General features: G+C 39.0%; 1 protein-coding gene across 1 annotated transcript in view; it reads right to left on the reverse strand.

Annotated features, from left to right (window-relative positions):
• Herc5 (HECT and RLD domain containing E3 ubiquitin protein ligase 5) overlaps window positions 1-15,573 on the reverse strand; it is a 43,619-nt gene extending 28,046 nt beyond the window's left edge. The window contains exons 1-11 of the mRNA XM_021261062.2: window positions 15,253-15,573; window positions 14,791-15,199; window positions 12,671-12,791; window positions 11,960-12,036; window positions 9,120-9,341; window positions 7,956-8,047; window positions 7,594-7,724; window positions 4,373-4,518; window positions 3,098-3,174; window positions 2,187-2,290; window positions 723-782 (exon numbers count right to left, since the gene is read on the reverse strand). Of these exons, the coding sequence (XP_021116721.2) occupies window positions 723-782; window positions 2,187-2,290; window positions 3,098-3,174; window positions 4,373-4,518; window positions 7,594-7,724; window positions 7,956-8,047; window positions 9,120-9,341; window positions 11,960-12,036; window positions 12,671-12,791; window positions 14,791-15,199; window positions 15,253-15,573 (1,760 nt within the window). The remainder of the gene's footprint in view (window positions 1-722; window positions 783-2,186; window positions 2,291-3,097; window positions 3,175-4,372; window positions 4,519-7,593; window positions 7,725-7,955; window positions 8,048-9,119; window positions 9,342-11,959; window positions 12,037-12,670; window positions 12,792-14,790; window positions 15,200-15,252) is intronic.
• Window positions 15,574-21,089: the final 5,516 nt, after the last annotated feature.

The raw sequence follows: 21,089 nt of genomic DNA on the forward strand, positions 1-21,089 counted from the left end.
AGGCACTGAATCCAGGGCCTTGTATATGCTAAGCGTACACTCTACCACTGGTTATATTTCCAGCCTAGCCCCATTTTTTGTATGAAAATATGTATGTGCTAGGTCTGACTTTTCTTTTTATTTTTTTCAGACAAGATCTCACTATGCTGCCCATGCTACCCTTGAAGTTTCAATTCTTGTTTACAGGTTTGTGAAAAGCACCCAGATGGTATTTTGCTTTTGTCTTCTGTACTATAAGGGGGTGACCAAATGGCCTCAAGCACACTATACAAGGACCCTGCCACTGAAATACATTTTGAAGCCTTCTAATTTTTAAAAGAATTGAAACAGGATTTTGCTAAATTTCCCAGAATGGCCTCAGATCTGCAATCCTCCTTCCTCAGCCTCCTGAGGAGCTGGGATTACAAGTTTATGTGACTACATGCAACTTAGGATGGTGTTACTCTTAAGAGATGGATTATGGAAATTTTAAAATTTATTTTTGTGTATATTTTGTGTGTGTGGTGGAAACCTTTCCTGTGCTAAATAAGCAACTGACCACTAAATCATTATCCTACTCTGTATTTTTGACATTTTATTCAGTAAACAGATACCTGTTTTTGTTGGAAAAAAAAAAAAGACAATTTATACAGATAAACAGTTAATTGACTTTTTGGGCAAGAACTATTTTAAAATGTGTTTATAGTATTTTTAATAGAATCTTAATTTATTAAATGAATTACCTTTTCCTTAAGAAACTTCCAATCAGACAAGCAGAGGATGAAAATATCTCTCGGATTTCCCTACATTAAGAAAAAGTCATTAAACTAAATTATACAATATGCCTTTTAAAGAATGAGACATGATAAATAACACATGCTGTAATTGTTCTTCTAATTTCTTCCTCCCTCCCTCCCTTCCTCCTCCTCCTCCGCTTTTTTTGAGAGAAGGCCTTGCTATGCACTTCAGGCTGGATTTGAACTAACTATGTAGCCCAGGCTGGCCTTAATAGCCCAGCAATCCTCCTGGCTCATCCTCCTGGGTCCTGGGGTTACTGGCACGTGCCACCATGCTCATCTATTCTCCCTCCATCTGCTTCACCTGCTAAATCTCAACTGTCAGTGACAAACATGGAAATAGAAAGGTACAGAGGCAGAGAAGCCTCAGGGAAAGAGCAAAAGGCCTGATCTGGGGTCAAAACCTTCCAGGACAAATAAAATACTCCTATCCCACCTGAAAGTCACCAGCCCTATCTATCACTCTTCTACTGAAGTGGGAACAAAATAAATTACCAGAAATTGAAAAAAAATCTTAGCTTCATCATTTCCGCTCTACGTATTACAACTTTGTTGTACAACTACTTCCAGAGTATGAAATCAAGATTTAAAATTATTTCTAACAGAAAGATTAACTGGGAGGAGTACAATCTCTACCGATTGTAGGGATTCTATGGTTTAGAGCAGGAATGCCCTCACTTTTCAACTGTAAATTGAAGGTACACAAAAAAGTAGTTCTCAGGGTGGGTGTTGAGAAATGCCACAAAATATATTTCCTGCTCTGAGTCACAGTGTATAGAAACATACTGAAGGCCCTGGGAAGTCCTATGATAAAGAAAGCTGTCCTCAGGGTTACAGAGTAGTTGTGATAACTACCTTTAAGTGTAAGTAGAGTCTAGGATATGTTACCCAAATATTTGGTAAAATATTATTCCAGATATTTCAATGAAGATATTTTTTACGGTGTGACTAACATTTAAATCAGGAGGCTTGAGTAAACCATATTATCCCACATAACATGGGGGGGGGGCTCATTCAATCAGCTGAAGGCCTTAAAATATAAATTAAAAAATTAGCTACCTAAGAAAAAGGAAATTCTGTCTCCAGACTGCCTTTAGACTCAAGCCAGAACATCACCTTTTCCCTGTGTTTCCACCCTGTGGTGCTACACTGGAGATTTAGATTTGCCAAACCCACAATTACATGAGCCAACTGCTTGAGATAATCTCAGTGCCTGTCTCTCTCTCTCCTTCCCTCCCTCTGCCCCCACCCCACTCTGTCTCTCTGAAGTTAGACATATACATCCTATTGGTTCTCTCTGTCTGGAAAACAATGATTAATCCACTAGAGGATCACAGACTCTTACACTCATGTTGGGCAGAACCAGTTTGGGACACACTGCTATAAAGACAGAAGCATCATCAGACATACCTTTTGGTATTCTGCCAATGTTTAGTTCCCACGTCACCAATCCATCTCTTTACAGTCCCTTCATTCAATGTAAGAATTTTCCTTCTCAGATTAACATAGGAATTCTGTAAACAAACAAAAAAGTAAAACACAATAATTTCAATACATAAAATATAGGTATGCAACTTTTAGGCACATTCTAAGATTAAAGGGTAATTCTACGTTTTTGAGATGGGATTATGTTGCCCAGACTGATCTCAATCTTGAGGGTTTAACTGATTCTCTTGCCTCAGCTCCCTAGTGAGATTATACACTCATACCACCTCAGCTGGCATTTTAAAATATGGATAATATGGCCTGCAACAATCACACAGTGAGACTCTACCAAGGAGTAATCAACATTTGCTTGGTTGCCACTTTCTTATCCAACGGGGCTCAGACTCAAAGCAAGTATCTCTGAGGGCCCCAAAACTCAGCACTTCACATAAATACAATCAGATTGAAGAGAACAGTGGACAGCCTTGAGGGGCAGATCTTAAAAGGGCTGTGTGAGACAAATTTGATTTCTCTTGGTAAAGTACAACAGGAAATTTTGGACTAATTATTCATATGCTTATGAACCTTGACTAATTTTAGTACCACACTGGTTAGCAACATTGTGTTTCGACTCTGTCAAGCTGTCAACAGGAGATTGATGCTACTGGCATGGGGCCTGCAAAAGACAGGTAGAATCTAAGGAATTCACCAGGGAAAAAATCTGTTGTTTTTTGCAGGTAAAAAGGAATGTAGTTAAGGTAATAAAGATAAATAATGTTCATCTAGTGCCAAAAGTCTAATAAACTGATTATGTTGTTGTTCACCAAATCTGGATTTTGAATCTACCCACTTTGTTTAAAATACCAACTTACAGAAATTTAGAAATTTATTTTTACCTTTTTATCAATCCAGAGCAAAATGCTTTGATTCCCTCCAGCAATCATTATCAGCTCTTTTCCTGAACAATGGCTTTCTGAAAGACACAAAGAGTGCTCTAAGTCATTTGGCACAAACTCACACATTCAATTTAAATAACTGCCAATTCATTTTAATACAGTCACTTTAACTTAGTAATGGACAAAGATTGAGCACCACTGCCACCATTAAGAATGTGAGAGGGCTGGGGATTTAGCTCAGTGGTTCCACTGCCTGCCCCACAAGCGCAAAAACCCAAGTTCCATCCCCTGTACAAAAAAAAAAAAGAGAAAAAAAAAGAATGTGAGACACACATAAACAGTCTAACTGACAAACAAGGTTGGCTCTTAAGCGTAACACATGACATTAGTTATATAACATATTTATATAACATGCAGCAATATTTCATTAAGTGATGCTTAGTTTTATTCAGCTCCCACAACTGAAAACCACCATCTCAAGATTTAACTGATATGAAGAATATGAACACATAAATCTAGTCATGTAACCTCATGTGGTATCAAAGATATTATATGAGGTGCCTAAGGAAGCAAATCCACTGTTCATTTCCCCTGAAGGAATGAAAGTTCTAATTATTTTTCTAAGCTTTCAGGAACAAGCAACACAACTGCTCCATGGTGCTTCTAACACAGCATTTCAGAGCTCACCCTCTAGGTTACACTGTATGTTTTGAATGCTGCCAAATCACTTCCTGCCGTGAGCTAGTGGCTTTGAGGAACTGACTTTGCTCTCCAAGTCTTTCCATCCTCCAGTGAAATAGGGATGAGAGAATATATCTCCCAAACCATTACAAGGACAGAAAGACAAACACACAGGTAAATGTGGGGCACAATTCCCAGGCCTGTGTGCATGTCGGCTGCTCAGCATTCTGAGGGTTTTACCAGATCATGGGTCAATGAAACCAGCTAGCAAAACCAATCAGACTGGAATTAAGTTTCTGACCAACTGAAATCAAGGTCGCATGTGCCTCTGAATCCATATAATATGTTTTATGTATGTCAATGCTCCAGTTTACATTAATCTTATTTTGAAGGAGTAACAAGAAAATCATGGTTATTTTGATTTGAGAAGGTAGATTAAATCTTTTAAGTTATATATAACTGAAAGCAAAAACCATTATTCAGAGAAATTCTCTTAATATTCACACATTGTTTGTCTTGCTACACTACATACTTAGAAAAATCATTTTTTCTAACAAGGCATTATACAAAACCCCATGCTCCTAGAGAATTTACCAAATTGGAGATCTTCATTTGATGGTGATTTCACGGGCAGTGGTATCAGCTGATTATGTTTTCCACCATTTCCTAATTGTCCTTCTTCTCCAAAACCAAAGGAAAAGACCTTGTCCAAATCAGAGGCATAGGCAAGTGTGTGCCACCTATTAAATAAAAGCATAGACTACTATCAATGCTCAGTTATCCCCAATAAGAGGGTATTTAGCAATACTGTAAACTGCCCAAATCAGGTTTCTCAAAAAGAGTGAAACTACCTCTCCAAGGATAAACCCATCTGGAGACCAACATGGCTGAGAAGACTCTAGAAACCGTATATCCACTCAGACCCAAGATGCTATATAGTGGCAAAGGGCGTTTTCTGTTTTGGGAACAATATCATGTCTCCTTACCAGCTACTCCTTTGTCAAGTGGCAGTTTAAGAGGCACCATGTCCTGCAAGCCATCTCTCAGGCCCTCCTCTCCCCATCCTAGAAGACTGAATTAGCTGATCTTCTCTGAGCTCCCACTCCATTGCCCAGAGATCTTCACACAGGGATTTTCTTACTGACTTGCACATCAGTTCCTTACTGCAACCACAATGGGGTGTAATAAGAAATCAGGCCTTGCTCAAAGAGAGGTCTGGCCTCCTTGTGTCCAATACATAGGGAGTATCCTATAAAGCCTCAGTATCTCTCAAGTGATACAGGAGTTTCTTTGGTAGTCATGGTGGAGCCCAGGGACTATACCTGGCAGGTGGCTCGTGATGATGTCCCCTGGCCTTTGATGTAAGCTAGACTTACAGGAGCGAGGAGCTGGAAACTGAGTTTAATGTGGCAATGATTCAGTCAATCTCTAAGCAACAAACCCTGGATAAAAACTCTGGATGAAGTGATTTTCCAAGACTGACATACTCTGCGTACCATCATGTATCAGGCTGGAAGAGGTAACAACTTCCAACAGCTGCAAGGGGGATAGAACCCAGAAAACCAGAAACTCAGCATTTAGGCTCTTTCTAGACTCCTTCAGGTACCTTCCTTTGACTGTTACTAAAGGTATATTTTGCTTGTAATAAATCTGTGAGTTGCAAGCTTCCAGGAAGTTCTGTGATTCTTTCCAGGGAATTCTCCTGTGTTATCATTAAGGTATCTCTACTTGGCTCCTTCTCTTGGAGTACATGCTCCTCAAAGGAACTTGGTGGGAAGAATCAAATATGGTTTTAACACTTCCTTGATTAAGATGTAATGAATGAGATGGAGATAAAGAAGACATCTATCTTAGTTACTTTTTTGGTTGCTCTGACACAATACCTGACACCCACAAGTTAAAGAAGGAAAGGTTTATTTTGGCTCATAGTTTGTAGAGGTTTTAGTCTGCAGTCCACTGGCATCAAGGTAGGACCACATGCCAGAAGGGCATGGCAGAGGACAAACAGTCCCTGGTAGGACAGGCAGAAAGCAGTGAGCCTTCCTTTCCTTTTATATTTCATCCAGGCTATTAGCCTATTGGTTGGTGCAACCCACACCCAGGGTGGGCCTTCTATTTTAGTTAATCCATCCAGCCACACCTAGAACTATGCTAAACCAATCAGTGAACTAATCCATTTGTCACACACTCATAATCCACATTCATACATCCTAGATCCAGTCACCTCTGAAAAGCCCCAGCTATGAGCATGAGGCTTTGGAAGGACATCTAGATACAAGACATAACAATATCTTGGTGGTTAAGAGACTCTGTTCAATAATCTAGTCTACTTTAATATTATTCAATTATATAATTTTAGCCCAAGATTCTAAGGGAGTATATCTGACTGAAAGTACATACACTTACTGCAGAGACTGCTGAGTAAGGACAGATTTCAGTAACGCCCACAAATGAACCCAATACTCAAAATTTTAATTTATGTTTAGAGAGGGAAAATTGGTAAAAAAAATCAAAACTAAACAGTAAGTATATCTAGGTGAAAGTACTTAATCCAATCAACTCCCAACATCCCAATGGCAAGAAGTAGACTGATAACTTGGCAAAGTGGTGAATGCCTGTAATCCCAGCAGTCTGAGAGGGTGAGGCAGGAGGATTGCAAGTTTGAGCCCAACCTGGGCAACACAGCAAAATCCTGTCTCAAATCAAAAATAAAAAGGGCTTCATATGTAGCTCAGAGAGAAGGTTCTGGGTTTAATTCCCACTACTACTACAAAAAAATTAGGCTGCTGAATCTGATAACCAAAAATTCAAACAGTCAATGTAACATTTTTTTGCCGTTATATTTTAAAAAATGAACTGCAACAAAAATTCTCAAGTATATTCCATTAAAACTACCACTGACACTGTCTTATACTTCACTAAGATCAAAGCAGGCTACTTTGAAAGCTAACTGCTGCTCACTTAATTCAGCTCCCATTACTAAAGACCATAAACTCAGGATTTCGGTATCTAAGATGCAAGTGGCCCCAAAGGCTTATGAGAGGGTGATTACATTAATGAATAATCCTTTGTGATTCATGTTTGTTTATTTTTACAAAATAAATTTATAATGACTTATTTTCCCTAAAGGTGAAAGTATATCTGAATAGTTAATGGTATTTCACTGAAGAGGTGAAAGAAAGGGAAACGTGTTTGCTCATTAAAAAAATTCAGACGGGGTGCAGCTCCACTGTACAGTGTGTTATGGTTTAGATCTAAATGTTCCTCAAAGTCTGTGTTCCAAGGTGGAGACACCTTCTGGAAGGGAACTGGATCATGGGGATTAGTCCATGGATGAATTCGTAGCTGGCTATGCTTAGCAGAGGTGGGCCTGAACACAAGAAGCATGTTCCCTGCTTCTCTCCTCACTTGCTGCTTCCTGGCAGCCCTGCGTTGAGCAGTCTTCTTCCAGGCCTCTCCATCATGCTAGTTCTGCCTTGAAGACAGCCAACCATGAGTGGAAACCCTGAGCAAAAAATGACAGTCCTCCTTAAGCTGAAGGTGTCAGGTATTTTGTCCCAGAAAAGGGAAAGTGACTAACACAGCATGTGCTTGGCATGCTTAGATCCTTGGGTACAGTGTGCTCCCCACATCCAAAATAAGAATAAAAGAAAAATAAATAGGCATATAAAAAGATTGCTATGATATGTAATTATGTAAATTAATCATCCTCAGCGGAAAATGTTTGGGATTTATAAGACACTGATGAAAATTTTTGTATTACCTAAGTTTATCATATGGATTTTATCAGTGTTCATGGACATTTTACAACTTACCTTCCACATGCTATCTGGGTCACTCTATTTCCACTGAGTTCAGTCACCAAACGGGGTCTTAGTTCATTCTTGGTTGAATTGTGACCAAGTTGCCCATATTTTCCAGCACCAAAAGTGAACATGAGCCCGTCCTAAGGAAAGTGAACTTCATATCAAACACTACAGAAGCACCACACACAAGTCATATTCATTGCTGCCTCTGCATCAGTGAACAGGTGGTAAAAGCAGCATTGAAGGGAAGCTCCCAGACTACCAGGAGGACAGCCTCACATGTGGAAGGGATGACTTTCTCCTCTGGGAAACACACTTCTCACACACACAAGTACAAGCACAAGCACAAAGGAGACAAGGGGCACACCCACCTGTGTGAGCAGGGCAGTGTGAGCACCACCACAAGCCACACACTCAACTTTCTGATTGTCTGGAACTTCAACAAGGGAAGGAGAATCTGTAACTGTGCAGGGAAAGAATAGCTCAAATGACCAATAAGAAAGGCTGAGTTTCACATACAGCATTACCTAAACTGCTTCCTCTCAACCTAGCCACAGTTCGCTCCCATCCCATTCTGACAGCAAGGCTCCAAGTTGGCATATTTAGGCCCAAGTTCTAGGGTAGACCTAGGAGGTGTGGCAGACATCAAAGGGTCAAACTTAAGGACCTCAACCAGTAAAAGGGTCAGGCCACTTCCCAGGGCCCATGCTTTTCTTTCCCAACAGATATGCTTAACTTTTAACTGGAACACATCTGATATCTCCAATTCCTGCCTCATACTATCTTTTCTTTATGTGTATTTTCCTCACTTTCACATATTCAGCAAAAATAATTTAACCGCCCCTTTACTCTCATCTATATGAATATTTGTCTAATATTGACTTATGGGTTATCTTGTAGAATTAGATTAGACTGTGTGAGAAGTTAGGCAGTGTTTGACTAGTGACCCAAGCTAAAGCATGAGATATCGGTACATGGGAGTACCATATTAAGTTGTTCTAGACTATGAGAAATTTTCCTACATGCCTCATAGAGATAATTGAATAATGGGGACTGTATGTTTTTGTGTATGTGTGCAGAGACATAATTGATATTTTATAGAATAAAGATAGGATATGATGAGTTTCTAAGCAGAATTTTCATATTCTTTTGTAATAACACAGACAACTTGGGGGGGAATTTCTTCGGAACTTGTCACTTTCCAGAAAAAGGAAATCAGGCCTAGAGAAAAGTCAAAGACAGGCAAGGCCTGAAGTAAATAAACTGCAAAGTGGGAAGCAGGTTCCAGGTATTCTAATCCCTAATCCCTTTCCTGTCTCACACAGATCAGAGACCTGTCCCAATTAGATTAACAACTTCCACACTGTGCATGTCTCTAAGCCTGACTGTGTCTTGAAGACAAAGAGAGAAATCAAGAAGAACAGTGCAAAGCAAAGTGAGGATCTGAACTATTTACAGGGAGGTCTACGCTCAGTTCACCTCAAATCCAACCAATACATTTGTGGATAATGTGAACTTGAAAATATGTTCCATACTCTTGGTGTGGCCCAGGCCAAGTTGTCCACAATCATTTTGCCCCCATGAGTAGATGTTTCCAGACATGGATAAGGCCATGCTGTGGGCTCTTCCTGCAGAAATTTGAACCAAAGGGACTCCTGTGAGGCTCTGCACAGCCTGTGGCATGAGGGTTGAGGAAAATATCCTTCCAACTCCGAGCTGTCCATGTAAGTTCTGTCCCCAGGCAAAGAGCTCACCACCTTGATGCAAAGAGAAAAAATGCTGTCTTACTAAATTTCAAATGCAGCAGACATGACCACAGGGTGTTGTGTATACTGCTTGGTATAAACCACTAATTCTTTATCCCCATCAGGGGGTACAGTGAAGCTATCTGAAGACGTATTAATCAAATTCAAGAAAGAGAAGGGGTGAATGAAAGGTGAATGTTTAAATTAAAAAAAAAACTTCTACAGAAAAACACATTGCCAAGAATGATGGGGTAAATAAGCTCAATGGGTGTGGCCATATTTTGAAGGGGATTAATAGCAGTATATCTTATATTGTTTCAAATTTTTTAATTTAAACATTCACAGTATTTGTTGATCACTCCACACTGATAAACTCTTTAAGGCAATTTATTTTGTGCATGTGCGTGTGCGTGTGCGTGTGTGTGTGTGTATGTTTTGCAAGTCAGAATCGTACTATGTAGTTCTGGTTGCCCTTAACTCACTCCATAGTACAGGCTTACCTTGAACTTGCAGTAATCCTCCTGCCTCTGCCTCCCTAGTTTGTGGGCCACAACACAAGGCAATTTCCGTCAAATAAAAACATTATAGTATGTCTTCATCCACCTTATTTACTGAAATTTACTGACACAATGTGACTTCAGGTTCTTTGGCAAAATCAAAATGCCCAGGAAAGGAAAATGTTTTAAATTGATTTAAGACATCAAGGCAGCCAGCACAACACAACTAAAGAGAACTTCTAGAACTGCTTCAGAAAGTGGCAAGTACAATGGAAAGAGTATGTCTGAAGCAAGCGGAGTATTTTGAGGATGATTAATGGCAATGTGTCTTTCACTGTAGTAAATTTTTTAAAAATTCAAACATTCATTCACTGTTATTTGTAGATCACAACTTGGGCAGTATTTACTTAAAAATGAAATCCACAGTATAGGCCAATGAAGATCAGATACATTCTACATCTGAGAACATGAAATCTAGAACTAGTCTTATCTCACCTTTCTTATGTCTATACATATATAAGAACAAATAACTTAAAAATTCACTTGAAGCCAGGCGTGGTGGTGTTTACCTATAATCCCAATTACTTAGGAGACCGAGGAAGGAGGATCCCTTGGTTCATGAGTTCAAAACCAGCCTGGGCAACACACTGAGACCCTGTCTCAGTATCTTAAAGAGTCAGCCGCTTCTTCCATTAATTGAATATAAGCAGCATATTTTTCAACAAAGTTTTTAAATGTTATCAAATGGAGTTGCCAATGTACAACAGACCACAAAAATATATATCAAAGGACTAAGTATTTAATGAGCACCTCTTTGAATGATTCTGTGCAGGATTTGGTGGTGGGGGGAGGGAGCCTCTACTTCAAACAAAATTACCAAGTCTGTACTATCCACCAGGAAGAAAATTATCAACATGATCAGTTCCCTTTCTTACTTCTCCAATTTTTATTCTTTCTGTATAGTGATTTGCCAGTACTGTTTGTTTCTATGAGACAGAGTCTCACTATGTTGCCCAGGCTGACCTGTAACTTGTGGTCCTCCTGCCTCAACCTCCTGAGTAGCTAGAATTATACATGTGAGGCTCTGTGCCCAGCAGATTTAGCAAACCCTAGATACCCCCACACACACTCCACTGGACCCTAGTGAAGACCCTGCCTCCATAAAGACAGGGTAGGTCTGTTTCATCTTCCTAACTTTCCCTGGAAGATACTCAATATGAACAATCTGTTCACGAATGGATAAGGCCAGTGACCAATGTTTTTTTCTCAGGCTGGCATTCCATGCCTCAATGGAGCCTTCATGGCAGGTCAAATGCTTGATCATCTACTTCCTTCCAATCCCATTTTCTACTCAGTTTATCAACATGTTTTCATATATATTTTTTAATTCCCTTAATTTCTCTCAATCACCGGTCTTAATTATTTTTTTCAGTCATATTTCTTTAGGACATAATCTGTATCAAGTGCTTCCACTTCATCCATTGCAGTGCCTGACAGGAAATACTGAAGGGCTGAGGAAAATGCTGGAATTCAAAAGGTGATATTAAAACACACCTGAGGCTTGTAGCCTGGCCTTAAGAGAAGAACTAGAGGATTCTGAGATATTCCCATGGAATTGGAAAAGCACTAAGAAAAGGGAAGAAGATTCTGGAAAAGGATAGTCCTGGTCTGGACCAAATTCTGCAAAAAATGGTTTTAAGCCAGGTACAGTGGTGCAAACCTGGAACTAGAGCTATGTGGGAGGCTCAGGCAGAAAGATCTCTAGTTCAAAATCAAGGGAGACTATGGGACTCTCTCAAACCAAATCAAACTCAAAACCCAAAACCTAAAACCAACAACCAAACAAACAAAATCCCGAAAAAGCAGAACCATAATGGTGTGATTATGCTGAAAATTTTAAGTTTCATATTTAAAAAATAAAACATGAAATAAAATGTAGGAACAGTAATTCTAGAAATCTAGATTTAATACAACTGATAATTCTCATTTCTATCTCCTTTAGGAACAGTACACTCTGAACCATAGAAGTAAACCTCAAAACTGTATTTCTGTTCTGTTCCAATGAAAACATTTTATTGACTCTACATACACATTTACTAACTCTAGAAACAACTAGTATGCCACAAAAAGTACCTTTTGAGAGTGCAAGAGAATGATAATCTCCACATGCAATCTGAATTATACCTTTTTCTTGTAAAATGCTTTGAAACCTGATGAGAAAATACGTCAATCATAATGAAAGTCAAAGTATGGATGTTAGAACAATTTGTATATTTAATAAGCAATGAAATGCCATGAAAAAACTTTAAATTTACTTCATCTCATTCAGTACATCTGAAAGTATTATATAAAATATGGTGTAAGTATAAGAAAATTAATGAGCACTGTATAATAAGATAATTTTAAAAGACTTAGGCAAACAATTGTATGATGCAAGAACAAATACAAATTGGAAATAAGTTCTAAATCACATTGTCTACTAGGAAAAAGTCTCACAAATAACTACATGATAAAGCATTTCCCCCTCTATGTTGAAAACTTTTATACCTGGAGACAACTTATAGGATTATTGTGATGTTTGACTCAGTGAGAGTCCGATTTGGGGCTAGGCACACTTTATTGATCATTTCCTTTAGATGCATAAACTACGCACCAGTCTTAGCCCACATACTGGCTTATACTGTGTTGACCTCACTGGGTCAACACAGAATTCAGCACTTATTTAAGACTTTCCTTTATGAAGCAGGGGACAGGAATCACACAGGGTAACGTTTTCCTACACAAACTTACTGTCCTTTGGATGAAATTAAATCATATCTAATAAAAGAGAAAAGCAATTCCCACCTTGCAGGTTCCATGCTGTAGCTGTACTCAAAGGCTTTTCCATCTGAGGACAGAACCAGCAGGTGCTCTGCTCCTTGGTCCATGGAATGAATCTTCATCCTTTTCCCTAACTTCAGGCACTCTGCAGAGCAAATCCAATCAGGAGCTCATCATTCTGATTATTGCCTACTGTTACCATGAGTTTGTTATAATAACACACTTAAAATACCTGGAAAAAAGTTCTAGACAATCTCTGAAGTAACACGATTTTCTCTTAAAGAAAATTCAAGTATGCAGAGCAAATAAAGAATAAACTATTGTCTTGCCAGTAAACTTTAATTTGGAAAACACTGATTTATTTCTTTTAAATGAAATAGACCCTTAAAATAGCCAATTAAGTATCTGCTTCTAAATCTTGTCTAATAAGTTGAGACAGAAACTATATTTCAAGTGACAAATGAAAAAGTATAGTAGAAAAAATAATTTTTGGATAATAAGAGCAATTATACTGTGTATTCTGACACACGATCTACCCAAAAATAAAATAAGAAACAATAATGAACACCTCTAGACTGCTCTGAATAGAAGTCAATGTCTACACTTTTACAAAGAATAGTTGTGCTTGGGGGATCATTTTTAAAGGAGATGCCATGTAAAGAGTTTTTACTGGAATTAGTACATATTATCCCTTCCTAAAAATTGTATTTAAAATTGTTCACTGGCTAGTATTTAATCTCATTCAGTTTGTCCACAAAACTTAAACTAGGACAGTTTTGAGACTTTTTTCACTATGAAGTTTTAATGAAAGTTTCTATTCATGTAAAAATCTTAAAGCACAAACCGTATTACAAATACTAATGGAATAAAAACTTTGGTATGAAGAAATGGCTCAACAAGTTAATGTGCATTTTTCTGAGACTTCATTTCAAATCAGTTCGAAAGAGAAGTATTCAAGAAACCATTTAGAAAAACAAAAAATTTTGATTCCCTCTTTAAAAATAAATTCCAAAAATACCAAAAATTTTAGCTGAAAAATTAAACCCTGAAATTACTACAACTATGAATGCATTTAAAACAGTCTGGCCAGGGATTTAGCTCAGTGGTTCTGCTGCCTGCCTCGCAAGCTCAAGGACCTGAGTTCAATCCTCGATACCACCCCCGCCCCGCTCCAAAACAAAAAACCGCCTGGAGTTTGAACAGCTAACTTAACACAAAATCTATTAACTCCTTAAGTGAAAAAACTGGTAAAAAGTATAGATTGTACATAGACAGCAATAATGTCTATAACAGGCAGGGTTAGAAAAACATTACAATATACATGATACCAAAAGGCTATTCTTATTCAATATTCAAATACCTCTTTCAAGTAAATAAAAACATTAACAATTCAATTTTTAAAAAGCCAAGCAAAGATATGACCGAGAAGTTTGCCAAAAAAGGAATTCAAATGACCAACGGAAAACTAAAAGAATGCTCCAATTAACTCAAATTAAATTCACTACTCGCAACAGTGAGGTAACCCTTTTCTTCACAGATGGGCAACATTCTAAAGAGTAAGAGGAGCATTTACTTTTCCCATCTGTAAAGTCAGAACCACACAATTAACACGGAGGGGGGGTCTAAGTTTTTGAAGAAGAGCAAGGAAGGGCAAAGTATCAGGGAGAAAGATAACCCAAGATAACCCGTAACAATGCTTCCTAAAAGCATATTCGGGGCACGTTTTTTCCCTTTTATATTCTGGTGCGGTGCTAGCCAGCGCTCTGCCCCCAGGCACACTCCCCAGGGCCTCTCTCAAATTCTATTTCCAGCCAGGGTTCCACTAACTTGCCCAGGGCGGCCTCGAACTGGGGACCAACCCCTAGCCTCAGCCTCCCAGGTACCGGGTTCCAGAGACACTGAGTGCCGAGGAAACCCCACCACGGAAAGCCAGTGCGAAGCAAGCCCGCCAGGCAGTGGCTCGCTGATCGCGGGCCAAGGACGTCGAGTCCCCGATGCCCGCGAGCCCCGCGCCCGGCAGGACAGGGACCGAGCCGGGACGACGGACCGCAGGCCGCGGAGGGCACGGCCCCTCTCGCGTGGGCCCCGACCCTCGGGCCGCGTCCCCGCCGCCCGCCCACCGCCCGCGGCGCGGCCGCACTCACTGGGCTTCCCGGAGCCGTCGCTCCGCGCGGGCAGCCGATGAACCTCGAGGCCGACCCCGCCGCGCTCCAGCACCGCCAGGCGCCCCCGCGAGCAGCACAGCTGGCGCGTGGCCTCCACCCTCCGGAATAGCGCGCTGTGTAGCCCCGGGGCCCCAGGGAAGAGCCAGAGCTGCGCGGCGGGCGCGGGCCGGGGAGTCGAGCGTGAGGCACCTAGCGCACTCCGCGGCCGCCTTGGCTCCATCGCTGCTCTGGGGTTCCGCGGCCGCTCGGGACAGTAGGCGGGAGCGCCCCACGCGTCGTTGCGTACCGCCTGCGCGTGGGCTCCCAGCCTCCCGCCCCGCCCCTCCCGGCTCCGCGTGCTGGTGGGGGCGGGGCCGCCCCGGGCCGCCCCGCCCCGTGGAAACGAAACCTAGAGATTTTGGAATAGAACCGAAACGGAAAAGAAAAGGGAAATTGATTGACTCCAGAGGCTCGGGAGGAGGCCAGCGTACACTTGGCCAGTGTCCAGCGGGCAGCCGGATTGAGGAAGGCGTCCCCGCCGGTGGTGCTCGAACTCCTGGAAAAGGCTGTCGAGGAAACGCCTTGGTTCCACTGGGGCCTGCGACCCCTGCGGGCTGGAGCGTGCTTCACGGAATGTTGTACTGCGAGGGAGCGCGGGAGCTCAAGTTCGCATTCTTCTGTAAGCAAGCAGTAGAACCGTGATGAAAGTTTAGAAAGGAGCTTAGCAGTCAGCACTCTTCCCGCACCCCAGGAACCTGAGTGTCTCTCAGTCATCCGGTGCATGTTAATGCAGTTTTATCTAGAATTTCATGCAAATGGCGTCATATGGAAGTGGTCTTCTGTTTCTAAGTGGCCTGCTGTAATATGGATATTACCGCCATTTATTTATCCATTTCATAAATGATTGGCATTTTAGTGCGTTCCAGTTGTTGGCTACAGTGAATAGAGCTGATATAAGTGTTTGTCTTTGAGGAAACAAATTTTTCTTTTCTTTGGGGCAAATACCTAGAAGTGGAATTGCTATGTATATCTTTGTAAGATACTGTCATGTTTTTCAAAATGCTATATACCATTTATGAGAGATCCACTCTACACTTTTGCCAATTGTTGGCCTTGGCGTTTTTCATTTTTGCAATTGTCATGGTTTTAATGTCCATTTCCCTAATGACTAATGATGTTGAGCATTTTTTACTGTACTTATTTGCTGTCACTATCTCTTCTTTGGTGGCTATTCAGATCTTTTGTCCATTTATTAATTCCATGGTTTGCTTTATGATTTAAGGGTTCTTTCTCTATGTATTAGAGTTCTTCATATGTTTTGTTCTGTGTGCTTTATTAGTTATATATTTTGAATTTTTTCCCAAACTTGGCCTTTCATTTTATTCACATTGCCTTTTGAACAAGAGCTCAAATTTTAAGTTTTTATGCAATTTCTCCTTTTTTTTTTCTTTTATGTGGTTCATGCCTTTTTTGGTCCAACATAAATCTTTGCTAACCATTGCTCTTCACTTTTTTTTTGGTACCGGGGATTGAACTCCGGACCTTGCGCTTGTGAGGCAGGCGCCGGAACCAATGAGCTAAATCCCCAGACTGTTATTCAACTTTTATAGGTTCAATTTTTATAGGTTTAGGTGTTTGATTTATAAGTTAGGTTTTTGTTATAGTTCAAATGAGTTATTCATTAGAGTGTGAGGAAAATGTAGAGGGTTTTAAAATTTTTGTCTTCCACATGAATATCTAGTTGTGCTACTTACCATCTCCATTGAATTGTCTCAGCATCTTTATGAAAATTCAGTTGGCCATATGTGATTGAACTTACTTCTGGATTTTAATTTTGTTATATATGATCTACTGACCTATGTTTCTACTTTTTGTCTGTTACCACATTGTCTTATTGACTGTAGATTTGAAGTAAGTCCATACAAGCTCATCATTGTCCTTTTTTGAAGTTGTTTTAGCAATTCTAGCCCCTTTGAATTTCCATATATACTTTAGAATCCATTTAGTATCTGCAAAATAGAATGCTGTTTTTTTTCATTGACGTTACAGTAAATCATCAGTTTGGTTGGCAGTGGTAGCATTGAATACCAGACCTTGTGAACCTAGGCAAGTGTTCTACCACTCAGTTACATTCCCAGCCTGGGCCTATTTCCTTTTTTAAATTGTGAATGGTACTTTTTCCAGTTGCAGTTTGTGACTGTGGTGAGTACATAGATATTCAGTTAATTTTAATATATTGACCTTAATTCTTGAGACCTTCTGTATTTACTTCTAGTGTTTTGTAGATTCTTTAAAATCTTCTGCAGATGATAGTGTGTTCTACAAAATGAGTTTTACTTCTTCCTTACCAATCTGTATGCTTTTTCTCTATTTCCTTTGCCCTATCATGTGCATTACTACACCTAGTACAGATGCATAGAAACAATAAGAAACCCTTGCCTGCTAGGCAGTGTTAGTCATAAGGCATTAAATAATGAGGTTAGTGTAGGTTTTATCAGGTTGGTGATGTTCCATTTTCTTTGATGTTCCACAAGAGTATTTATCATTCATGAGTAGGTGCTGAATTTTCTCAAATTTATTTTCTGCCTATACTGAGATAATTATGTTTTTTCTATTAATAGGGTGATAATTAATTGATTTTTAATTTAACTTCCAGCTAAACCCTAAGTGGTCATGAGTCAGTATCCTTTCTACATTTCGTGGATATACTCAATATATTAAAATTTGGTAAAGTATTTATGCATTTTATGTATTTTTGATTTTATTAGTACATTTGCAGTTCATGCAGTTTACAGTCATCTTAAGGAATGACTATGTGTACATACCACAGCTTGTTTCTTTTTTTTCTTTTAATCCTCTTCTCTTTCCTTCACGTTCCCCCTCTCCTCCTTCAATTCCCCTATTCCATTTTTTATTCTTGTTGATATTATTACTCTTAGTTCATGTTATGGCATATAATGTTTATATTAATTGAAGTTATTAGGCTCCTATACATGACATATCTTTATTCTACTTGTTTCCCCTTCCCCTTCAGCTTGTGTGCCTGGTTTATTTTATTTAATGTTATAGAATGTGCATCCATTTTTCTATAATTGTCTCAAATCTGTCATTCTTTATAGCAGAGTAGTATTCCATTATATATAGATACCTTATTTTTTAATACAATCATCTGTGGATGGGTATAGAGGCTGTTTCTATGATTTAGCTATTATGAGTTGTGCTGCTGTAAACATTGGTGTACAAGTATCGCTGCGGTGTGATGTCTTAAGCTCTTTGGAGAAGATACCTAGCAGGGGGATCATTGGGTCACACAGAATTTCTAATTTCAGATCTTTGTGAAATCATACTGATTTCCATAATGGTTGTACTAGTTTACCCTTCCACCAACAATGAAGAAGGGTTCCTTTTTCACCACAGTCTTGCCAGCATTTGTTCTTGTTTGATTTCTTAATGATTGGCATTCTTTCTGGAATAAGATGGAATCTTAGTGTTGTTTTAATATGCATTTCTCTAAAGGCCAGAGATGTTTAAAAGTTTTTCACATATTTGTTGACTATTTGTATTTCTTCCTCTGTGAAGTGTCTGTTCATTTATCCTGCCCATTTCTTGACTGGGTCTTTAATTTTAGGTGGTTCAGTTTTTTTTTTTTTAGTTCTTTGTATATTCTTGATATTAGTCCTCTGTCTGAGGAGTATCTGGCATTTTTTTTCCCATTCTGTAGATTGTCTCTTCACTCGATTATTTTGCTGTGCAGAAGCTTTTTAGTCTGATATAATCCCATTTGTTGATTCTTGCTCTTATTTCTTGTCCAATTGAAGTTCTGTTTAGAAAATCCTTTCCTACACCCATGTCTTCAAGTGTTTTACCTATTTTATCTTCCAGTAGGTTTAATGTTTAATATTTAGATCTTTGATCCATTTTGATTTTAATTTAGTATATGGTGAGAGATAAAGCTCCAGTTTTAATCTTCTGCACACAAGTAACTATTTTTCCCAGCTCCACTTGTTGAATAACTATCTTTCCTTCAACATGTGCTTTTGGCCTCTTTGTTGAAGATCAAATAACTGAATGTGTCTGGGGAATCTTCTGTATCCTCAATTCTGTTCCATTGATCCACGTATCTGTTTTTTCCCAGTACCATGCCTTTTTAAAAAATCATTATTGCTTTGTAGTATAGCTTGAAGTCAGGGCTTTGCTATTGCCCAAAATTGCTTTTGCTATTCTGGGTCTCTTCTGGTTCCATATGAATTTTAGAATTTTTTTTTCTTCTATATCTGTAAAATATTTCTAGATCTGTTGGTATTTTGATTGGGACTATTAAATCTGTAGTTTCTATATTGAATTCTGTATTCTTTTTTGAATAATTTCAGGAGTATGGCCATTTTGACAGTATTGATTCTGCCTATCCAGGAACAGGGAATATCTTTCCATTTTCTGATAGCCTCTTCAATCTCCTTTTTCAGTGTACTGTAGTTTTTTTGGTAGAGGTCTTTCATTTCTTTGGTTAGGTTAATTCTTAGGTATTTCATTTTTTTGAAGCTACTGTGAATGGTATTATTTTCATAATTTCCTTCTCATCCCATTCATTGTTACTATAAACAAATGCTATAAATTTTTGTGTGTTGATCTTGAATTCTGCTACATTGCTGAAGTTTGTTATTAATTCTAAGAGTTTTTGGGTGGATTTCTTTGGGTCTTCTATGTAGAATGTCATGTCATCTGCAAATAATGATAATTTGAATTCTTCCTTTCTTATATGTATCCCTTTTATTTCTTTCTCTTGCCTAATTGCTCTGGCTAATGTTTCAAGTGCTATGTTCAATAGAAGAGGTGATAGTGGACAGCCTTGTATTGTTCCTGATTTTAGGGGGAATGCTTTTAGTTAGTATGATGCTGGCTACTGGTTTGTCATATATAGCTTTTATCATATTCAGGTATGGTCCTTCTATACCTGTTTTATTCAGAGTTTTTTTTGTCATGAAGGGGTGTTGGATTTTGTTGAAAGCCTTTGCTCCATCAGTTGCAACGATCATATAGTTTTTATCTTGCATCTGTTTATGTGATGTATTATATTTATTTATTGACTTACATACGTTGAAACATCCTTGCATCTCTGGGATGAAACCTACTTGATCATGATGTATGATCTTTTTGATACTGCACTGCATTCTATTGGCTAATATCTTCTTTAGGATTTTTACATCTATGGTCATTGAAGAGATTGGCCTATAGCTTGCTTGCTTGCTTGCTTTCTTTCTTCCTTTTTTTTTTTTTGGTACTGGGGATTGAACTTGGGACCTTGCACTTGCAAGGCAGGCAGCAGAACCACTGAGCTAAATCCCCAGGTCCCCGTTTGCTTTTTTAGTTGGATCTTTACCTGGTTTTGGAATCAGAGTGATACCGACTTTCATAAATGAGTTTGGGAGCACTTCATCCCTTTTAATTTCTTTGAAGAGCTTGAGGAATATTGGTGATATAACATCCTTAAGGGTTTTATAGAATTTAGTAGTGAATCAGGTCCTGGGCTTTTTTTAGTTGGTAGATTATTTATTACTGTGTCAATTTTGCTGCTTCTTATTGGGTTGTTAAGCATATTTATGTCTTCTTGGGTTAGTTTTGGTGGTTTGTATGTGATTAGGAATCTGCCCATTTCTTCACAATTTGCTCATTTGTTGAAATATAATTTTTCAAAGTAGTTACTACCTATCTTCTGGATTTCCACAGTGTCTATTGTGATTTCATGTTTTTCATTGCTAATTGCATTGATGTGAGTCTTTTCTTGCTTTCTCTTGGTATAACTGGCTAGGGGCTCTGCCTTGGGAGAGTTGGTGGAGTGGGGGTCCAGAGATCTATTTCCTTGCTTCTCCATTCTCCTGCATGTATCTCTCTCTCATAAACACACACACATACATACACACATATATATATTTAAAAATATATGGAACCTTTTTTGAGGGGTGGGGGAGTACAGAAGTGAGGAGAGTTTGTGGCTTATATGGAGATTTTTTTAGTAGAATATTGCCTCTCCAATTTTCAGCTTTTTATATCCAGTGCTAGTATTTACTCTGTTATTTACCTTAAGTGATTTTTGACTCTATGTCTTGTAAAAATAATTACTTCTGGTTATAACAGCATCTACAGATTTAATTTTGTAACATTTATATATGATAGTCCTTGCAGTAACTCTTTCCTCCTTTGTCTATTCCCTGTGTACACTATGATGGCTTACTATTTGCAGTTGTTCTGGAATGAGGTAGGTGGGTGGGGTAGGGAGAATGGGAAGTGCTTGGATGCGGACT

The sequence above is a fragment of the Heterocephalus glaber genome, unplaced genomic scaffold, assembly GCF_053883595.1.
Source record: "Heterocephalus glaber isolate CG9 unplaced genomic scaffold, H.glaber_assembly_v1.0 deba00001454, whole genome shotgun sequence".
Lineage (NCBI taxonomy): Eukaryota > Metazoa > Chordata > Mammalia > Rodentia > Bathyergidae > Heterocephalus > Heterocephalus glaber.